The 23,117-nt window shown below is 43.2% G+C and overlaps 1 protein-coding gene across 2 annotated transcripts in view; it reads left to right on the forward strand.

The window, feature by feature from the left end:
- The window catches only part of TEAD1 (TEA domain transcription factor 1), a gene marked incomplete at both ends in the record, with an annotated part of 101,619 nt that overhangs the window by 43,290 nt on the left and 35,212 nt on the right, over nucleotides 1–23,117 (forward strand). For both annotated transcript variants that reach the window (XM_082000517.1, XM_082000516.1), the window contains 2 exons: nucleotides 15,200–15,260; nucleotides 18,220–18,282. In XM_082000517.1, coding sequence (XP_081856643.1) covers nucleotides 15,200–15,260; nucleotides 18,220–18,282 — 124 coding nt within the window. The remainder of the gene's footprint in view (nucleotides 1–15,199; nucleotides 15,261–18,219; nucleotides 18,283–23,117) is intronic.

Raw genomic sequence — 23,117 nt, forward strand, 5'->3', positions numbered from 1 at the left:
AAAGATTCAAGTTAACGTCATTTAACAAAACACTTGCTTTGAGACTGTGGCTTTTCACAGTAAATAAAAAATCAATGGGGACTTACACAGCATCAGCCTTCTGATGGCTCCACCTCTATCTTCTTTTCAGCACCATTGTGACGGACTTTCGCATAAATTCTGTGTTTCCTTTTTTTAAAACAAATCCAGTTGGGTACAAAAGTTCACTCATAAGATTTTCTAGCTTTAATTCTCCTACCATTCTCCTAGTAAGAGTTGGAAAGGTCATTAATTGCAAGGCATTCTTTTGCACCCATTCCTGCTTGAAAGCCTCATGCCTGAGTGTACAGCAATCCCAGACAGCCATGAGAGAGATCGTTCTGCAGAAGCTGCCCTGGAGGTGGTCTTTGCCTTTGAATGTCCTTTTGGCATGGGGTTGCCATCTCTATGAACACACTGCTGGATGGCAGGGTGGTCTCCTGCGCAGGAGGCTGTCTCTGCAGCTCACGGGTGTCCATACAGTGCGACAGGTCCCTCGGCTGACTGCTAGTACAGCAAGTTGTATTTACAAGTACAGGAGAAACTTGAACATTTTTTTCCTTTTTTCTTCTGTGCTCCTTTTAAATCTCTGTTTTTACATTCATAGCTATTCTGAGAAATGTCATGGCAGCAATTCTTCCAGTCCTTTGACTGACTTTCTACAAGTGAAATGTTACTGTTTGGCAGAGCCGGGCTTTCTCACTGACAGGGTGCAGCGTGCAGTAGGGATGCAGCTCGAGGTATTACTGTCGACATCAGTACGATCAGTATTAGGCCCCTGGGGAGTGCTGCAGTACAGTCTCCCATCTGGCTTAAAAAGAAAGGAAAGGAAAAATAAAAAACCAAATCTTGTAAGTCCAGTCAAGGGGGCCACACATGTTTTAATGACAGATACTTTTTAAAGCTTGTTTGCGTTTGGGTGATAATGTACTTTAGTATAGTAGGGGAAATGAGAAACTTCACACATGGCATCTGGAAATCCTTGTGGCTCACTACCCTCCTTGACAGCAATAATGTGGCAATAAATTTCCCCCAACAGAAAACATATAACTGCATCAGCCATACCAGAAACAACCTTTCATTTTCTTTTAAATGGATGTGTTGTTTTAAATCTCAGCTTTTTAATAGCTTCATAAAAACATTTGTGAGCCTCTGAGGTAAGTAAGTATATTTTTACTTCTTGTTCTTATGTCATAGAATCATAGAATCATTTAGGTTGGAAAAGATCCTTAAGAGTCCAAGTGTTAAGCTAACACTACCAAGTCCACCAGTCCTTATGGAAAATCAGCCTATAGCTCAATTTAGTGTCTGGAGCAGTGAGTACTGATATATTCATATGCATCTCACAAAAGATGAAAAGGATGTCGCTTTTGCAAGCACTCTTGATAAGTCTCTGCAGCACTGATTTAATCTCTTTCTGCATATGTTATAGCTATGCCTGATGTCAGGTGGAATTTCTTTGGCTGACCCAATGACCATTTCTTTATGTCTTTTAATAGCAAAAACCTAGTGTGTGCTAAGATGTTGATACTGGTGCAATTGCCAGGTTCAGGATGGATTTGCCAGTTGCCTCAGTGAAAATGCCTTCATGACCCAACACATGTACTATAAAAAGATCAGAATATAGTAGAGTGCTTGGAGGTTTGTAAAACTAAGAAATTTGGTGCCAGGTGGACTTGGCAGAAGTTTGCGTACAGTATAGTACTCTGTACGCTGCCTGTGTTCTAGCAAAGCACCGGATGACTATATCTGTGCTTGCATAGGGCAGAAACTTGTGAATTAGGAAGAGGGATGCTGATCACATTGCCGCTGATCTGAAATACCCTTTTGACAAGGAACTCATCTGAATTCATACTAGTGTCAGAAGGATGAAACCAACTCTCCAGTATTTAACACTTAAAACTTTAAAACCCTTTTTCATTTGTTGGTCTCAGCTGTGCACCGGTGAAGCTCAGGACCATTCCCTCACTAGATACTGCAGTTCTCCATGTGTCAAGATGCATCTATCCAGCCACTGGCCAAGTTGGAAGTAAGACACAGGAGACTTGTGAAGAGACGAAAAAGACAGGAGGCTTTGCCCATTAGGAAGTAGCATCTGCAAAATAACCTTAGTGTGGTGTGTGACAGCCTGTGTCTTCATTAGGGTAGAGTCTGTATGGTATGGGCTGGGCAGAAGGGCAGTGAATGGGATGGAGGGTTATCCTGGAAACAACTGAGGGAGGGGAAGGATTGATATTACTTGTCCTTACTGTTGGGGGTGGTGAGGGCAAGGAGAGAGAGTGGGAGAACACATTGAAAGAAGGGAGAGGAAAGTGCATGAAGAGCCATCATTCAGAAGAAAAATGAAGTTGTTTTATGCACCAGAGACTACAGATTACCGAATCAGCAGGATAGACTAAACAGGTGATAAAGTCACATGAGCAAACTGAGAGCTTGGTAGGGGTAGAAATCTCTAAGTGACTCTAATAAATGTTGAATACAATTCCAGATCTGTGTGTATTTAAACTTTCCTTTGCTGCATGAGGCTGCCATGCTCACAGCTCCTGCCAGTGCACCCATCGTGGGTCTAGTGATGTTGGCTGTGAGGACTGCTCTGGGGCATGCGGCCCCTGTCCTTGTCCTATGCCGGCCCTGGGCCTGCAGCCCCCAGAGAGGCATGTTAGAGCTGCGAAGCTGTGCTGGTTTGGGCTGGGATAGAGTTAATTTTCTTCGTAGCAGCTAGTATGGCGCTCTGTTTTGGATTTGTGCTTGAAACAGTGTTGATAATACAGGGGTGTTTTCGTTACTGCTGAGCAGTGCTTACACGGAGTCAAGGCTTTTCTGCTGCTCACCCCACCCCACCAGCGAGTAGGCTGGGGGTGCACAAGAAGTTGGGAGGGAACACAGCCAGGACAGCTGACCCCAGCTGAACAAAGGGATATTCCGTACCATGTGACGTCATGTTCAGCATATCAAGCTGGGGAAGGAGGAGGAAGGGGTGGGGAGACATTTGGAGTGATGGCGTTTGTCTTCCCAAGTAATTGTTACGCATGGTGGAGCCCTGCTTTCCTGGAGATGGCTGAACCCCTGCCTGCCCATGGGGAGTGGTGAATGGATTCCCTGTTTTGCTCTGCTTGTGTGCGCAGCTTTTGCTTTCCCTATTAAACCATCTTCATCTCAACCCATGAGTTTTCTCACTTTTACTCTTCTGATTCTCTCCCCCATCCCACTGGGGGAGAGTGAGCGAGCAGCTGCGTGGGGCTTAGTTGCTGGCTGGGGCTAAACCATGACAGAAGCAAAGTCCTTCTGCTCCCCGTGAAATGTCCATTGTTGCTGTCAGGACCAGAAGCCACTGGCGGCTGAGGCTGCTCAGGGTGGTAAACGTGCTGGCATGGGCGTGGGTGCAGGGGGGAGGCGCATCAGGTAGAGCGTGGGATTGATCTTTCACGCACCTTTTTCACCACGATTTTTAGAGAACTAACCTCTATAACAGGCAGAAACTGTGAAGAGGGTATAGGGACTTGGCAAGGAAACATGGCAGAGGTGCAGCTGTAAGCCCAGTCTCTTCCCCCAGTCCCACGTCAACAGTACTCAGCCACCAAAAAACCTGACTGTAAAGTTTCTCTCCTACTGGCCTAACGAAAGCGAGATTAAGAATTACACATGAAACTGTGTCTGCACTCTGTTACTCATTTATCCAAAACAAACAAAGAAAAGGTTTCCAAATGTATGCTTTTTGAGTAAATATTATGTAAAGTAATGGCATGAGCTGGGAAGCAAAAGAAAGTAGTGATTTACTATAGAAACAAATAAGTGGTAAAAACATGATAAATAACTGTAATTTTCTTTTGGTTCTCTGGCACGTCCTTCCCCTTAAAAATTATTTCTAAAAGAGCCTTCCCATCATCCAAAGCAACCACTTTAAGTAAAATAATTTATAATCAAAATTACAAAAGTTAGGACTCCAATGCATTTGGCGGATACATGAAGCAAAATTTTCTTACGATTCTCCAACATAGTCCTGCAGATTTTGCAAGGCACAAATGGGTGTTTTCAATGATAATGAAATCAGCAACACGATATTTACACTGCTTGGGATGTACTGTGGACTGCTGGAGTCGCCGGAGACCACGGAGCCTGGGACAGAGGGGCAGGAAGAGTCAGGCAGGCATTTTTCACTCTGATGAATGAGGAGGTTATGAGAAGCACTTCCAAATTTAAACAAAATACATTATGGTACAGTATGATTTGATTACTCAGCTCTTCATTGCTGTCTCTCATAGCTGAGCTTCAAAATAAGCAGTGGTATCTTCTGTTCTTTAACAGCCTGTTGTGTTCTCATACCTGAGTTCAGGATGACATTAAGGTTTCTTTTTCTCCCCTTGGGCTGGTGTCCTGAGGATCCTTCAGAAGTGCAGGGATATTGTTCTCCTCCACTTTACCTCAAACATCAGTGACCCAGGTGGGATCAGCAGGGAGGCAGGAATGAGCAACTGATCTGGACAGGTTCATATCACATCTGGAAGTACAGACAGATCTTTCTTGAGGCTAAAAAAAGAATTAAAGGAGTCCCCATTTTAAGCATGTTTTAAGGCTGGGTTTGCAAGAAATTACTTACCCTGTAGCTCAAGTAGATTGTGGGTCTCTCTTGTGGGTTCATAACTGGAGCAAAATATTTATTGTACTGTAGCTAGAATGACATTGTTAGCTATAAAATCTCCACAAAATGTTACTTTGTGCTTGTGAAATAACTTGGAAACCAAGGTTAGTGTTGGATGTATCCCAAGCTCTTTCATATGCCGGTCAAACGTTTCTCCACTTGGCCCATCTGCTGTCAGAAGCTGTCATCTAACATAAACTGAGTCCAAATACCCTGGACATGATGCAAATTTAAATACCTCTTTGCACCTGCTGTGAAAATAAAGCATCTTAACTGCATGGGGGACAGACACCAAATAATTCATAAGCTAAATAAACATTTTTTGCAAAGAGCTGCATGAAATGCCAGCGCAGGGTCTGTGGAACTGAAAATGGAGGCAGCCCACAGGGTCCTCCCTTGCCTGCAGATGAACACCCCCTCCCCAGGAGCCATATGGTGGGACCTCATCCCTGGCTGCGGGCTCTGGCATAGACCTGTGTTAGACTGTCTCTGGATGTGGCCAGAACCCCCACCACTGAGCGAGAGAAGTGACCTGCTCTCTTAAAATCTCATTATAGTAAATGCTGACTTGAGAAATCATGTCACAGCTTTTCCCGTTTGTAATGTCATCAGTGGAAGAAATTTACCTCCTTACTGCCTCACCTTTGCTTTCTGTTCATGCTGCTATAGCGCATAGTGGAATATATCACCAGTCTGACTGCAGTCCACCGTTAAAACGGGCGAGGAGTTCAAAAACATATTTGGCAGTACACAGACATGTTTATGAAAATGCACTGGATTTTCTGGAGGCTGCTTGCTCTCTGCAAATTAGATGTGTGAGCCTTGCAAAGAGGGGGACCTCCATTACTTTTACAACTCTTCTTTGACAGACAAATCTCAGTTGCTCTCTGCAGGAGTGAGGGGAGATGGTCCATGGATGTTTCTGGAGTTTCTACATCTGTTTACCTACTTCTGTGCGCTGACTTGTTCATATGGATTTCTTTCAAAGTTGTATTGTATAAACAATATAATGCTGTTCTGCAAGGCAAGTCTTTCATTATGTTACTTTGTGCAGCCATTTCTGAGTCTTTTAAGTACCATCGTTGTGTGCAATATGAATCTAGTCAAAAGAAACATGCAGGATTTCAAGCATCTGCCTCTTACAGTTCTTAAGTCACAGGCTCGTACTCAGAACCTCAGTGAAGCATCAATACACAATTTAAAGTAATTTTTTGGTCTTTTTGATCATCTGAACTCAAAACTCTTTTTTGGGTAGATGCAGCTTAGAAACATGTAAGCATTATGATATACATACAGTTTAAAGCGGTTAGAACATGGCAGTTGTGTAATGTTTTGATGTTAAACTTGGGGGAAAAAAGGTTATTGTTGTAGGGATAGTTAAAGCGGATTTCGTAAAGAATAAACAATAGAAAGGAAACAGGCATCCAAAATTTCTCGTCTGCAAATGAGCGTTACTTAAATGATCATAATTCCTTTAAAAATGAACTTCATTTTGCCTAAGAGAACAAACAGAACTAAAGCCACCTACTGAGAAATTCTATTTTGCTAATTTTTATCTATTCTAATGCAAATAGTGGTTTTAATCCCCTTAACTCATCCATCATGCATGACAGGTCAGCCAGCCCATTGTCTGTGTATTTGAAGGATTCCCGTCCAAATCAGACTTTCTGTCAGTAGCGTTGGGCAAGAGTCTTCTTTCCGAACGGCTCATGTCGCTGAAAAATTGCAACTACCTTGGAAAATAACACAGCAATTACATATGCATGTGGCAGTCGCTCGGGGTCTTCGCAGATAGGTTACTAAGAGTTCCTATCATAGCAGGGGAAAAAAAAGAGTGTCAGATTAAAGACACCTAGGTTTCTGTATAATCTACTAAACATCTGTAGCTGATCTAGAGAAATGGCAAAGGTCAAGTTTGGGGTTTTTTTTTTCCTATGGGGATTTTTTTGTATATTCTGAAGCCTAAAAATTGCTGTTTGTTTTGAAATGCTTTTTTGGTCACAGTAAAATACAGTTTATAGTAAGTAGAAATTAATATAATTGCAAGGGAGCAAAAAAATTTCCATGCATTTTTGTAACATTTAAATTTTAATTAAATGAGGCTTAGAGTAAATTGTAAAACCTTCTTTTGTTGAGACAACTGACACTAACAAAATATTAATTAATGAATATTCAGAGAGATCTCTGGATCACTCCTCTCTCTTTCAAATAATGTTCTGTCTGTGTTTTTAAAAATTCAGAAGAAGAAAATTAATAAACATTGCTTATGTGGAATATTTCCCAGTATGAAGACCTGCCAAACAGAATCTAATGCATTGCATTAGTGTCAATGAAGACTTTTGAACCAGATGTGTCTATGGGTCTTTCTCATTGTTTTCTTTAAAACTGAAGCTGGGATAAAAACCAAAAGGTTAAGACTTGACAGGAGGAGAGTATCTTTCCATACTACTATTAGGTCATTTCCCTTTTGCTGTATAAATTAAATTGTGGTATTGCTTCAATCTGGGATCATTTTATTGTTGTTGTTTTTAATACAATACACAAAAAGTTCTTTTCTTTGGAAGTATCATTATGATATAACCTCAATGAGTCATTCTAATTGTTCGCTCATTAGCATCCAAAGAGATTATTTCAGTTATTTTGTTTCTTGGATCTTTTCTTTTCCCTGTCCTCTTGGGCAACCCAGTTACAGTACACTTTGCAAGCAGTTAATTTGTGTATAATAATACTTAAGTGGCTTATTGTAATCTTGTGTGTGTGTGTCTGCATACACACACACCGCTTGGGCAGCCCTTACGACCCATTTTAGGAACTCTGTGGTCTTTGTCTCCTCCCGGTCCTGTCCGGGATGGATGGCCACTTTTGTGCGTGGTCCCTACCTAAACTCCGAGCCAGAGCCTTGGCTTTTGAAAGGACTTGGTGCAGAGTTAAGCAACAAGCTCCAGCAGGTCTAAGACACTCTGTAGTGGGGTTTTTTGCCCCCACTGCATTCCCTGGGGGACTGTGGGGACCTGCCTGCGCCCTTGGCTGTGGGTGAGCTGGGCAGCCCTGGCCCTCCAACAAGTGCCTGTGCAGAGAGACGGAAGTCCTGTTCCTGGTGCAGGTTTGAGGCTGGTTATTTTCACTACAAAGCAAGTGAAAAGCAGCTCCCATTCTCTTCCACCTCCGGCCTTATATTCCCATTATTAAAGGCTGCCTAAACTGAGTGGTCCCACAGATTTGGGCTAGGGAATAGGAAATTCCCTAGATAGGGTCTCCCCTCTTTACTTTAAGGCATTACATATACTGCTGCTTAAAGAGGAAAAAAAGAAAAAGAAAAAAAAAAAGGAGGGGGAGTGTTTGCATTGGCTCACTTGGCAATTAAAAATACATAAGTGAAAGAATTGCCATGAACTTGCCCAAAGGGCTATAATAAATAACATCCTGCATAACTAGTACATAAAGTGTGCTCTATGGTTTTGAATTGTGTTTGTTTTTAGGGTTGTTGGTTGTTTTTTTTTTATTTCCAGAATCATAACAGTTGGAATACAAATAGGCTTATGTTTCTGTAATTGTGGTAAACATATTTTAAAAATCACTGTTTGATCAACTGTAAATATTACCAGTTCAGAGGTTAAATGCTGTTGTTGAAGTCATTCGGGGAAATCCAGCAGAAGTGTAAATATGGCAGAAAAAGCTAAACAATATGGCAAAGGAATATTTGCTGACTTAAGAGTGCAGGATCAACACCAATATTTTTCCAGTGATGCTAAACCTCTTGTAACTGCTAAATTGGATTTGTAGTTGAATGAAGTATCAGCTGCTGTTGGACAAGCCCATAAAGGCCGGACGGCTGGCCTTTTGTAGGCAGGGCTTAAGGGACGATTGATATGTTTTAGCACTTTTGGGATTATTGTGATTAGGAGGAAGCCATTCTGAATGATAGAGAAAAGGGTGTAAAAAACACAGTCCACAGCTGGTAAGCAGCATGTGTTTGCTATAAGGAGAGGTCACGACTAGTTGATCCTGCTGGTTCTGGCATTGACTGACAGTCAAGAAAACGTGATATTATGAAGCAGACCCTTCTTCCCCCCTTCCCTTTTTTTTTTCCTTAAAGAAATTATGCTTCTGTTGTGTTAAGCCAAAGTATTTTCGAATTCTGGAACACTCACTGTTTGCAAGCTAAACGTTCAGAGACACAGCTGCAAATTTGGAGTTGTTAAAATATCATCTAGAAATTGATATTCAACCCAGATCTGTGAGAACAGTAAACAGGAGTCGCAGAATTAGCTCTGGTGTTTCTGTGTTTGCCTTTTTCATATGTGTTAGTCTTAACTAAAACCCGCTTTGCCATACAGTAGAAAATTTATGCTAAGTATGTGGAAATTTCAAGTTTGTTGAACGTGGTAACTATTATGCCTCTGGTATATCTAAGATACTTAGTGAGGAGTAATACACGTGAAAAATATTTTATCATCCGGAAAACAGTTTTATCATTTTATTTCTATTAAACACCTGCCGCAGAAAACATGTAGGCTATTTCATCTTATCTCCGCTACCCACTTGGAAACGTAGTGCTGCTTTTTTTTCCTCTTTTTTTTTTTTTTTTGTGAGCAGCCATCCGAAAGCTCGCAAATGCACATTTAAATAGTTGGATCTCTGACTCTTTTTAGTGGGGCTGCACCTCTTTCAAAATTTGAGTTTAGCATACCACACAGGAAAGAACACAAGCTTGCCAACTCCCGCTGAGCGTTTTTTCAAGCCTGTGAAAAGAATGAATTATTCAGCAGTAAGCATGCTTACAGCTGGCCATTTGGGAGCTTTGATGTGCGAATCAGGCGGTTGCATGAATGCCCTTATTGTCATGTTATGTGTACACAGTGTGTGAATTATTGAAAATAGTGAGGCCTGAGCCTCATCTGGTAGAGATTACAGTGCAGGCATGCTGGGTGAAGGTCTGTAATTGAAAATCCCCAGATGCTGTTTATTTGGCCGATGTCACGTGGCCTTCTGCAGAAAGCTTGTCTGAACAAAATGCTGCCCGCCTGGGAAGCGCCGCCCAGCCCCCTCCGAAGCCCTGGCAAAACCCAGTGTGCGCACGACTTAAACACCTGCCCATAATATTTTTAAAAGCTTAAATTAGATTTGCCTATAACGTTTAAATAGAGGATGCCTTACTTAGGGGTTTAAACTGCTTAGCCAGTTGTTGACTTGCAGAGCTCTTTTATCTACAAGAGGCTTTTTGTTAGCCAATTTAGCTTTAAAGCGTCTTCAGAAAGCAGCACCGGCAAATTTTAGGCGAGCTCTCCCAAAGCCGGATATTCCGCCGGCAAAACAGAGCAGAAAAGCGCCGGGGCCAAGCGCCGTGGAGGAGCGGCTCTTCCTCCGCCGGCTGCGAGCCCAGCTGCCCAAGGGCCTCATGGCCACCTTCTGACGGAGGACAGCGTTCAGCCAGCCCGTCCCTGCTGACGGCGTCCACGCACGGGCCCCCGCGACGGCGGGTGGGGTCTGGATCCGTCCCACGCTCAGCAGCGAGACAAAGGGCTCGGTGCCGCGCGCAGGGGCTGTCCCAGGAGAGCACTCGCCCGAGGTGCTGCGAGCTCATCAGCGGGCTCCTCGTCGAGCCAAAACCCGCTGAGAAGCTTTGCCACGGTGAACACAGGGCTGTGAGCATGTCCTGGGAGATGAAATGTCTGTGCAGGTCTGTCCCCAGACTGCACTCAGGGTGCGCAATACCTGTTTCGAGCCACAGTCTCGTAGAATTTGGAGAAATTCATAGTACACCATTCTCTGAAAAGGGTAGGATTTTCTACTGGGTCATTACTTGAATTATTTTGCTGAGTATGAAAACTTTTTAAAATTAGCTGCTCATTTTCAATTTGCTAACCAGCTTGATTTCCCACACTTGCCTATTTTTATCACATTCGGATGGTGCCTATTACTGGGAGCTAGGAGGGCGGAGGTTTAATTTGTGTCATTAATGTTCTAAATAAAGATGCCTGCCCGCCACGCGGCCGGCGCCTCCGCGGGGACGTGATGCACCGGCTCGCTGCCCCATCGCCGACAGGGACTGAATTTGAGCAGCAACGCCTGTGGCCGGGACCTGGGGAGGGGGACCCAGCATGGCTGGGGGCATGTCCACAGCTCACGTAGGTCCTGGTAGAGCTGCCTGCAGTGGCCTGGTGGCTCCTGTGTAGAGGTGGTGGTGCCATTTTTGGCCCATGAACAGGTTGCCGGTTATACCTTCCTCATCCTTCACCTTTCGGGGCCTTGCTGGTGAGTGGGACCAAACTCACGCTCAGCACCAAGGGTGACACCCAGCAGCCTCGTGGAGACCTTTGTGGGGGCTGATACTCGGCTGCTTTAGGCTGTTTTTGGAAATAACGTTAGTGGGGGAGGTTTCCCTGCACAAGGGCCCTCTGTTAGAGCAACAACTGCCTCCCCTGAGGAGAGGCGGGTGGGAGCCTCCCCACTATGCAGCTGCTTCTACTTATTTTGAACACGAAGAGCAGAAATGTCAGTCCTCCATGTTGCCTTTGAGGTGTCCAGGATCGCCACATACTTCCTTTGCTTAGGGTGATGCTCTTCAGGGATGGGACGGTAGTTTGGGAAGATGGAGGGAGCCTGTGTGCCACTGGTTGGCAGGAGCAGGGCTGGCCTGGGGGCTCGGCCGTTCCCCCGGAGGGGCCACAGTGTGGCTTTGGCAGCCCATGAAGCCTCGCAGGTTTTCTAGCACCTGCACTGTTTTCTAGCTGAACACCCGTTTTACTCTCTGCCATGCTTGAAAACGATGTTCTGCTGTGTAAAATGTCTCTTCCTCAGCATCAGTCCAGGGAGAATTATGGTTTGCAATTGTACTGACAGTACAGAAGGGCATGACAGATAAAGCCTGAATTTAAAAGGGAAAAAAAGAAGCAGCCTATATAAAATATTTGTCGTGGTCCTCTGCTGATATTTTCAAGATCCTTGGAAAAGATTCCTGTGCTGTGAAGATGTTTTATCTGACCGGGCACCTTCCCACGCCTCTCTTTGATACCTGAACCAAAACATTCGAAGTAGGAGACTGTCATAGCGGATGACAAGAAGAAGGAGCTGAACATTTACAGTTCATAAACCTGACCTCTTCTCCCAGGCAATTTCCCAGATATATATGACAGGGAGAGGGGGGGAGGGTGTGTATGGAAGGTATTTCTGCAGCTGAGTTCTTCTTAGAGAAAAACAAATCTATTTATTAATGAGCATTTTTCACCCTAAGGTTTCTGATGGCCGATTTAAAAAGTTCCTTGAGCCTCCTTTTGTTTCAGGCTCTTCTCAGTCCCAAGAAAAAGAAAGGGTGTTTTGAGAATTACTGAGCCTTCCTTTCTTTAAAATCCTCTCTGGGCCTTAGTTGATCGGGAGATAAGATCTTTTCTGTTAGTACCTGTCAGAGTTGGTAGAGAGGAACACCAGTGTTTGGTAGATAACATGAAAGCTGTAAAGTTTTAGTTGGGGATGTCTATCTTGTATATGTCAGGCAGTACTTAACGTTTGTGTTTATGGCTTTTTGGTAGTCCAAAAAAGAAGTTAAGTCTTTTCAGATCATTGTGGCTGGGCAGAAGTGAGCCTCATGAGACTACAATACCTCCTGCTCTGGTTAAACCTGATGCATGTTTCTTTGCCGTGTTGGAAACATGCTTGCAAGGAAAACGTAAGGGTGTTGCGTCAGCCATTTTGCATGGTTCCTTGTAGAGTTCCTCCTTCCTCTAAGTTTAGTCAAATTATTCCACTCTGTTGACTGTTCTCGAGCTAGGTTCCAGCTAGACCTCACCTTAAGGGGAACTGATCACTTTGCAAAACCACAGTCATGTTAAACGTCATACCCCGGCTGGGCTAGATAGTGGCTAGAGAAACACCTCCTTGATTCAAGCCAAAGCACGTCATGGATGGACTGGGGCTCAACTGGAGACAGCACTTGACTGGTATTTTGAATAATACAGTCTAGACTTTCAGTGCTTGGTGTTTTTTATAAAGCTGCTTTTCCTGTCAAGTGGCTGCCTGGGAATCTGAGCTTTCCTTTAAAAATAGTTTTTTAGCTCTCTTGACTGGGAAGAAAACTGTGAAACTGTGAGAAGTTTTAACTCTTCCTTCCTCAGCTGTGGCTGAGGTCTGTGCCTTAATGGGCAAGGGATGGCTGAGGGACAAGAGATGGCAACACGTTCTTTACATCACCTTATGGAGTCATTGACCTTGCAGAGTCACCGGCTGCTGCTAAGGACAACCTGACAACAGTTTTTGCACCAAAAAAACTATTATGGGTGCTTAATGTATGCACATACTTAAAGATATGCAAAGAAGTCACTTTCTGGAGGGGGGACATTCCCCAATTGCATCAAAATGTGCATTCAGAAATATGAATATGTTCATACCACCTCTTATACCGGTGATTGCAGGAATATGGTGATCTCTGAATCTCACTGGATCGCTGAAGGCTGCTCTTGCAGGCTACCGCCCCTTCCGGCTCCCCGTTGACAGGTGGTGAAATGCATCTTCTTGTTTTTCTTTTAATTTTTGTGTACCTCTTTACTGTCTGCTAGCCTAGTGCTCATTAAAGGGACGCTGCAGAGGCATGAAAAGTAACGAGCAAGGCAGTTTTGGAAATCTCTTGTAAAAAAGCACATTTAGTATAATGTGCTATCGTTGTATACCTTTTCCTCTCCCTTCTTGTTGCCATGGCCTCAGGCTCTCAACCTCTCTGTCAGTACCTTTTCCCAAACTGTATGATATTTTTCCATTGTAGAACTTTTCTGTCTGATATTAATGAAGAGTAGAGTAGCTTCTGTCCATGCCCAACACCTGCAAGTGAATTTGCAGTCCTGTCACTGTGAGGTAGCTGCTGTTACAGCATAAGGACATAGAGGGACAGCCACCACTATGAAAACCAGTTCTCCATATTTGAAGTCAACTGTTTGGATTATGAGAAAGAACATGAGAATAGAGAGATACAGAGGTTCACCTCACGAACACGAAGGCTCCTGCTCACTGCAAATGGCAAGTACCTTGCGGGCATGACAGGCTGCAGAACTGCTGTCCAGCCAAAAGATGAGGTCTTTCGTGAAATTAAGTAACTAGCGGCTCCTGCATTTGCATACAGAAATCCCTCATTTGTGTGCAGAAATGTTGCCTACTTGTGTAACTGTTTGCTCACACAAAATTTACTTCTTGAAGTTTGTCCTGAAAAGACCTGCTGAAGAGTTACAAACCTCTCGTTGCCATTACAGTGGCACATTGCGGGAAACCTGGCACACAGTCCAAACCAAAACAAAAAGGAAAATAAAGGTCTAGTTTGACTAATTGTGCTCAATCTTCCAGTCAACAAAATGCCCTTCAGACATAGGCAGGCTACTTCAGAACTTCCCCGTCTCTCCCCAACAGCATCAAACTGAACAAGTTTGAGTCCCTGGCTGATATAATAACCTTCTGCACTCCCCAGCTATGTACTCATCCACTTTAAAATAACTTGGTGGGTCACAAGTTATTTTCTTAACCTCCCCGTTTTCAGCTTGCTGCTAAATCAATTTTCTCATTTTCTACACACAGGCTGCTTATCCCCTGTGCTGAATGCAAATAACTCCATAAGTTAGGACTTGTTCAATAAGTTATTACAACTCATGGAGAAGTAACATAATATGCAGTGAAAATAAACAAGGCACCACATAAAACTGTGTTATTTTCCATGTCAGCAATATTTAGGAAGGAAATTATTTGGAAAGAAATGTTCGTTTGTATTAGGTAGCATAATGTGTGACTGAAGAAGAGTCAAGTAGCCATTTTAGAAACTTGGAAATACTATACATTTCCAAGAGAAATAGAGCTTTGAATAACAAACCACTGTGTTGACCAGCCCCACTGCAGCAGGAACTTAGGCACTGCAGGGTGACCATTCTTGTGCATAGAGTGAAGGATGTGATTGATAACCTGCTGAAGTGGGACAGTGATTTCCGTTGGTGGAGGAGGCAGCGTGCTTCCTGGCAGGAAGGATAGATTTTGCTGTCTTCCTCGTTTAATTAAAACTTTGAGAAAAGCTGATGGGAAACTGTAACATGTGGGTGATTGGCACTTCAGCTCGGGTGGCACACAACCTTCTCAAGAGCAGCTGATCTTCCCAGCAGATGTCCAGGTGGGCAAACACTACTTGGCGCAGTCGGAAGCAAAACCCAGAGGAGGCCAGACCTTGTGTCAGCCCCCAGCATGGGGGGTTCTCCAGTGGAGAGATCATCCTGGGCACCAGTGTTGGCCAAGGAGGTGTATCTCTGCCTGCAAACAGCTGCAGGACTTCGGTGGGAAAACACTGAAGCCATAGATAGTTCGTGTGGCACATACAATGTCTGTTAAGGAGAGGGAAGAGAAATACTGATGAACAATGAAAAATAGTCATAAATACTTTGCAAAGGAAAAGTGGAGTAGGTGTAAGAAAACATAAGCTTCATATACATGGAGCTCATGTTTTAAATGTGGTATTTTGATGGTGTTTATGGATGTGATGCTGCTTGTCCCTTATCATGAATTTTTCTTTGTTTCAGGTAGGAATGAATTGATAGCCAGATACATCAAACTTAGAACAGGAAAGACACGGACCAGGAAGCAGGTAAAATAACCCAGTGGGAAGTATGCATGTCAGTGAATGACACAACATGGCATTTTTGGCTGCAGTGGCTGTCTCTGCTTCAGCTCTGATGAGATGATGTATTGACTTCACTGTTCAGATTAAATACATGCTGTTTAGAAAATATTTAAAACTCCTTTTTTTATGTTGTGCATCATTTCAGTGGTGGTTTGAGGATTCATTTTTTATTAACCTATGTGTACATGAAGCTATTATCCCCCATATTTTGTGGAAAAAAAATTAAAAGTTGAAGCAGAAGCATAAAGCATTGTTCCTTATTTCTCTATAAGGACAATTGCAGTATATAATGATTATTTTGAGATGGTAAATAATGGAACTTCTAAAAGTCCAGCCAATTTGCTTATAGAATAGAGGTTATGATCCTTGGATATGAGAGGTAAATAAATAAAAACTATCTAGCAGGACTGATCGTAATCATACTCTCAACTCATGGACAGTTGGACAGTACTTGCTACAGGATGAAAAAATAATAAAAAAATTTCCCTAAGAGCCTTCAGGCTCCTGGTCTGTGACCACATTAAGATTTAATTCATCAGAGTCAGAATAAACGTCTAACCAGTCTTAAGTCTTTTTCAGATGATTATCACATAACCATTAACTTATCTCATATGACTATATCCTTTAATGTATAATATCCACGGTGATCAGCAGCCTTACAGAAGGCACACGCTCTGTGTAGTTTATGTGGTGGTTACTAAACCCTTGCGCTGTTTCAAAATGCTTCGCAAATCGCAGAGTCCCCTCGCTTTCTCTAACGTCAAGTGCGAGATTCCCCTTCTCCCCATCCACGTGCGTGACAAAGGGGAGGGCAGAGGCTCATACGCTTGCATGCTACACGTGTTTAGTAGTGCAGGGAAAGGTGATGCTGAGTCGGCACACACAAAGATGGCCTGCTGCCAGCACTCGGATTTAAAAAGCACTTTGAACTGGGTGATATTTTGCCCTGGGTGGTGTCCTTTGTTAGTTAGGAAGAAAACATATGTACAAGGGATGAAAAAAGACAGGAGAAAGGAGAGAAACTTCAGCACGTGGAGAAGGAACAAACGAAAGATTGGCGAAGAAGTCTGAAACAAAAGACAAAGTCCCAAGTTCTGCCCTGCTATGCCCATGCAAGCTCCAAGAGTTGGGGGTTACGCTGGGATCCTAAAATTGCATCAGAAGTCAAAATGCAGACCTTGGGCCAAGATCCTTGGCCAGCATGTGCTGGTAGAGCTGCGGTGAAACCAAGAGGACTGTGATGGCTTACATATGGCAATGTTCTGCCTCCGTACTTGTACATCCCTCTGTAGTGATTCATAAATCGCTTTAGATTGAGTGTTTAGAAAAGTTTGATTGTCGTTACTTTTGAGTTTCAACTGATCAGTTAAATGTTACGATTGTGCTTCTTGTATAACCTTTAACACCACTGATATCCCACTGAAAGCAAAACAAATGAACACATGTGAAAACTTGGTCTACGTGTTTGACAACAAAATTGCTTAGTAGGCAATAGTATAACTCCGAATTACTGCAAACTGGCTCCTGAGCTGCTTCCTGAAGAAGTCTCGGAAGGTGGCCTTCGGGGGCTGTGCTCGTTTATGCATTACTGTTTGCTTCCCTACTAAAAATACAGCCTTTTTGGTATTATTGTCATGGTATATATTGTCTTATAGAGGGAGGAAATCAAACTTTGTTCCTCCTTTTCTTTTGCTTTGTTCTTTCCCAGACAGGAATTGTCGCTAACTTAGGAAAAATGTACAATACCTGATATGGTATGCTGTGGGTCAAACAAGAATGAAAGGTTTCTCTTTAGCATTTTTTACCATCACTGCAGGTTTTAAACGTTCACACAGAAGGCTGTAGGATGCTGAGCACTACCGAGCGATGCTGGGCAGCATCATTAAACCCGCATCATCAATAGCATGGATTTCAGTACATGCCTGAGTAAACAGGAGTGTGATTCTGGGCCCAGACCCTTCACTGCGCAGGCAACAACTTCTGACCAACAATTGGTCTAGTGCAGGACTGGGTTTATGCAAATTTCTTGCCAAAGTGTAATGATGATGGGCCAAACCTGGACATCACTCAAGCTGATATCAAGTTACTGGTCCCCACTTACATGAGTGTTTTAGGGGCAGACTTGATGCTGAGATTACCAAGGAAGCCAGCACAGGTTCAGGGACCTATGTTGTTCCAGCGTTCTATCGTTTGTGCCAGAATTTAAAGCATTTCACTGGGGTCAAAATGCAGCCTGAGGCTCCTCATTGGAGCTGCAGAACGCAATAAATAATGGATAAAACTTCTCGGTGCCAAGCTGTGTCTCGAGCCTAGTGGCAAATGGTCAGAGTGGGCATCTGCGTCCCCGGCAGATGGGGTAGAAATCTTGTCAGCTCCCTGTGCGAGAGCGCAGGGCCTGGCCGCGGATGGGTTCGGTACCAAAGCGTGTGGGCTGCGTTCAACTGCAAAGCGTGTCTTCTGTCTTGTAGCTGAATGCACAACCTGGTGGGTTACACTTTTTTTTTTCTCCCCTTCTTCTTTTTTTTCCCCCCTTAATCAAGCCACTGCAGTGATGACCTGTATTGTTAAGCCTCGGTGCTAAGAGCTTGGTATCTGGCTGGGAATGTGGTATCTTTAACAGCAGAGCTTACTGAAGATGCAAATAACTTCCTCCCCTCAGAAAAGTTTTTTTTTTTTTAAAGAAAAAAAATAGACATTTTAAATTTGATTTGCTTTTTGTTTTCTTTTGTTTGTTGTTTTTTTTTTTTTTCCCTATAAACCTGAACAATGTAGGTGTCTAGTCACATACAGGTCTTAGCAAGAAAGAAAGTTCGAGAAATTCAAGCCGCCATTAAGGTACGTTTGGCTTGCCCAGTTGTAGGGGGCTTTTCATCTCCATGGTTACAGGCTTTTCCTTTGTTTCCTCCCTTCCCCTACCCTGCAGGTGTCTAGTCACATTCAGGTTCTTGCCAGAAGGAAATCTCGTGATTTTCATTCCAAGCTGAAGGTATGCGCTTTTCTGCTTTTGGGCTTGTGGTTGCTATGCCTGTCCCTTCCTCCTCCCCGCGGTGATGGGCGAGCGCCTGGTGCTGCCGTGCCTGTAACCTCGTTTTCCTGCATGTGGTTATCTGTCTGCGTCTCTTTGTGTTTAATCTCCGGTTTCTGCACTAGCATCCACATTAAAAACGTCGTTTTAACACCGTCCAAATGCAAAGTGAACTACTCTTTATAACAGCTCAGCACCTAAACCTGATTTTTAACCCGTTAGTCTATTTTTTTTTTTTTAATTTTTTTTAACAGATGAGTGCTAGGAGTGTATTTAAATACACGGGGTTTTTATGCAGTGGTGTAGACGCTTTTTCTTTTTTGCTTTTTCCAGAGGGGTAATTGGGGTAATTGTTTTCCATTCCCAAATGTTTTTTGTCTGTGCTTTTGAAATGCTATCAAGAATACTTAAAATGGATTGTTTATTCCAAGTGCCAGAGAGCACAGCTTACCAAGATTGCTCTAACTACAAGGTGTTTCTAGAGTACAATCTAGTATCACCTCAAGTTATGTACTATTTACAAGATTCCCTGAAATTTTATTTTTTAAAGTAAAATATTGACATTTAATCTTTGGAGAGCCTCAGTCGGAGTCCTGTTCAGGGAATATTAAGTATATTTACTTGATCTGACGTGACGAATTGTACATGTCCCTGTTTTCCCTGCTTTCCATAAAATATATTCTAAGGCTAAAAAGAAACTCTTGGAAATGCTTAATAGGGGTTTCTTGGATTGCTTGTTTTTTTCAAGTTTTCCAGCAGAGATCTTTTTGTTTTGTTTTCACATTACTTAAAAGTGGAAGAGGGGGTTTCGCAGTTTTTGCTGTTGATCTTTTTCTTTTTAATAAAAAGCAAAGGAACTTCTAAATCTTTGATTTCCCTCGTTTTTTCTTTTTGTTGATTTTTTTTTTCCCCCCCCAGAGGAGAACAAATCACATTTTTGTTCTAGCTGAAAAGCAAAATGTTTCGGAAAGTAATTTCACAATACTAAGCGGTGAGCACTGCGGATGCTTACCACGATCCTGGAACTGCAGCGTATAAATAACAGCCTGGCTTTGTAACAAGCCTCCTTGACAGAAGCACTGGGTTTTTCGTCCGCAGTGGGCAGCATGCTGGCAAGCTTGTATGGCTGTTGGTGGCTGGCTTTTTAGCTGCACTGGCTGAGCAGTTGGGGTTCATAAAGAACAACTAAGACAACTTAAACATACTGCTTTTTAACCGAGGGTGCAATAATACAGAGATATGTAGCATTTTAAGCTTAAATTGTCAATCCTTGATGCCTAAAATTAAGTATGTAAATAAGCGGCCTTACTTTCAGAGATGCTCAGCACCAGCGGCTCTCAGGGAGTTTTATAGGGCTGGTGAGCACTCAGGGCTACGAAAATCAGGAAGCTCACTTAGATACTGAAATATAGGCCTAGGAGCCTAACAAAAATATTGGATTTACTGTTCTAAAATATTTCCCTTTCTGAATGCCCAAAATAGCTTAAAATATGAAGACATCTATAAAGCAAAAATATTTTTAAGTACTGCACCTGCTGTCTGATTTTTATTGAAGCTTTCCAAAGAAGAAAGAAGCTAGCTAAACCTTAATAATATTTGAGAGCTCTAGCCTAGATGCCATTTGCAGTAAATAGAGATCCAGAGGTATTTTTCATTTTAAGGAGTTGCCTGAAGAATGAAAGATCTGTTAGGGCAACAAAATATTTTGTAAGGGCTTCAGACCTTGCTGTTCCTTCCCACCCATCAGTGGGTTGCAGCTCCCCAGAGCTGAGAAGAACGTGGGAGAGATGCCATTTTGGTGCAAAGAATCGATAGCTTCAGGAAGAGTCTTCCACATCCGCGCCCCTGACACTCTGCGGGGCCATTTGTTTCGACTCTCTATGACAACATGGTGAGGGACAGAGTGCACACCAGTGACAGAGGTTTGCACGCCCCTGGCCTTGCTGCCCTCCAGGCACCACTGATGGCAAAAGCTGCCCCAACCCTTCCCCAGCAGGTCTTAATGGCCAGTGGATCCCAGGCTGCTCCTCTTGCTCGTGGCTACTCATGCTGCCCCCAAGGATTTAGCTTCCCCAGGAGCCCCAAGCAGCCCTGGTGACTCCTCCACGGCCGCCAGCCTGAGAGGGGCCCAGAAAGGGCAGAGAAGCCAGGCTCTCCCCATCTCCCTCCTCTTTTTCTTGCCTTTCTTGGGCTCAGCGAGCGAGGTGCCATGGCATGACATCTGCCCCCTCAGATGCCTTCCGGAGAAGTTGCAACCTCCCACAGACCTTTTTCTCCCCACATGCAAGAGATGAAACTTTGATGCAAGAAGGTGCCGTATGGGAGCTCCTTTATGAAGAAGAGAGCCCTCGCTTTTTCTGCCAGGGAGCTGCAATTGCTCCCTGGAAGTGGGAGAAACCGCTGGTTTTGGACCCAAGATGGAACCTTGCTTCTCCAGATATTTTGTTGACGCTACTGGCCCCTTTTTCTTACTATTCCTGTATTGAACCGTCTGTACGGTCCGCTGTCCTTTGAAAACTGCCTGAGAAGGACATCACTGATGTGAAAGGAAGACAAGGTGAATACATTTTGGCATCTAAGAGTGCCCATTGTTTCAGTGGGGACCATTTTGGCAGCAGTCTGGACTGTCCTGCCAACCTCCTCAGGAAGATGATGGGGTCTCTTTCTCCTGGAGCGGGTGCTGCCCATGTTGCCTGGTGAAGGGGTGACCAAGAAGACAGCCAAGGGAAGCACTGCTTCTGACCCAGGCCAGTCTCACTCTTTTAACAATGAGCTGGTGCTTGCAATTGCTCTGCAAAACCTGTGATTAATGGCATCCAAGCAAGTAGTTACTACTTAAAAAAAGCACATGCATTGGAAATTTCCTACCTGCATTGTGAGGGGAAAGCACCCTGTGGATTAGTGCAGGGATCCCTTATGCCAGTCCATGAGTTCAGTCAGCTCGGACCCAAGGCCATCTCAATCTCCCATGTTTTTTCTCTTTGCCACCAGACGTCCTCTCTGTGCACCTCTCACGTACACAAGGGTCATTGCAGAGAAGCTGGTCATTCCGTGTGCCAGCGCTGCTTTAGCTGTAATAATCACCGTCAGGATCTTGAGGATTGCAGGGGCATGGCGTGGAAGCTCTTGTCCCCCAACTGACATCCGTTACTAGTGGTTTTCTTCATAATGCCTTTTCTTATCAGTCTTTTGGGATGTGGCTGATCTGTCCCGTTGACCTCAGTTCCTGGTCTTTTACTTTGATGGAGGGTATAACAAATAACTCTTGTTCCCCAAGTACCGGCTGGGTTTATTTTATACCAAGAGATCTTTCTGTCTCTCCTTGGTCTGAATCCTGTTCATGGCGAGGAGAGGACTTGGGTGAATCTTCTTGTGTTTATCTTCTGCAAAATTCCAAATGGGTGGAAGGATTTCAGAGCTATCTGCACCCATGGCACTGGATGGAGTGTTACTGAAGCTTACCCAATAGATCGAAATCTCACCTACGTGCCATAAAGTCTGCTAGGTCCAGCGAAGTCCCTTTTCTTTGATGATAAGTGCCTACAGTCGCTCTGGACTGATGGATCCTTAGCCTGCAAGAAAGAGAAATTTCACCCATAAATGCTATTGCTGCATTTCAAGACCACCAGTAGAGAATGTCCCACCAGCCCTTCCAGGGATGATACACATTTTAATTCTTTTTACAGCAGGAAAATACTTCTATTTTGGAAATTTCAGTCTTAATTTTCTGAAGTTATTAAAATCTTCCCGAAGTTAGAGAAGTATCATCTCATGAAAATGGAAGGAGAGGCTCAGATAAAGCTGTCCTTGGAGACAAATCTGAAAGGCGGCTCCTCTTCATGACATTTTCTCTCATGCAGAGACTGGAGGAGGCAAAGCAGAAGTTTTACACTCCGGTATTGTATTTCCATGTCAAATACACCAGTCCATAGTGTTAGGTTGCAGCATTTCCCACCTTTGCACTGACAGGGAGCCAAAGTCACCTCTGTCCATTCAGGAGAAAAGATGGATTGGAAGCTGTGCATAAATAGAGAGTAAAGGTCTTCGCAGCAGGATATACATCTCTCTCAGACTTTCATTTCAGATATTTTTTCATAGTGCAAGATTAATTAGACAGAGACAAAAAGAAACATTAAGATGCCTGCAGTTCACATGTATTACATGTTTTAAAATCCATTATTCTACATTCCGCATTGAGGGATAAAAAGAAAATATTGTTGTCAATTATAAAATGCTAAAGATAGCTCTATACTTTTTAAATGAACAATGATAAAAGCCTTGAAAAATTCCCTTTGATGTGAATGGAGTCTTCAGCATTTTGAAATACAATAAGATGGATTAATTGCTACTCATTAGGCAGCAAGTTGGGACAGCTTTGAATGCGCATTCTCTTCTTGGCATTAGCTATTGCCTGGCTGAAATAGCCAGCTTTTGTATTTACTCCTGTCTTCTCTAATAATAAGCAAATTGGAGATCAGGGCTAGAAACACTGAAGTGCTCTCTATCTTTTGTCCAGAACAATTGTATATTTTCATGATTTGTTTATCTTTTTTGAGCTACAGCTAATTATTGCAAAGGTTATTTGAATCAATATGAGATCTGAGCAGAAATAACATCTGCAAAATTGCTTATTAGGAATCTATTTTATGTTAGCGTTACTGTAATATCCATTTTGTGAGCAAATTGTTGTTTCTTCTCTTATGTCATTTTTTTTTTCCTTAAAAGAAAAGTTTTGTATTTTAAATATAGGTACAGGTTTTAGGGCTTCTTGAATTAATACTGTGTTCTGTTGTGCT

Source organism: Phaethon aethereus (genome assembly GCF_964289735.1).
Source record: "Phaethon aethereus genome assembly, chromosome: 5".
Lineage (NCBI taxonomy): Eukaryota > Metazoa > Chordata > Aves > Phaethontiformes > Phaethontidae > Phaethon > Phaethon aethereus.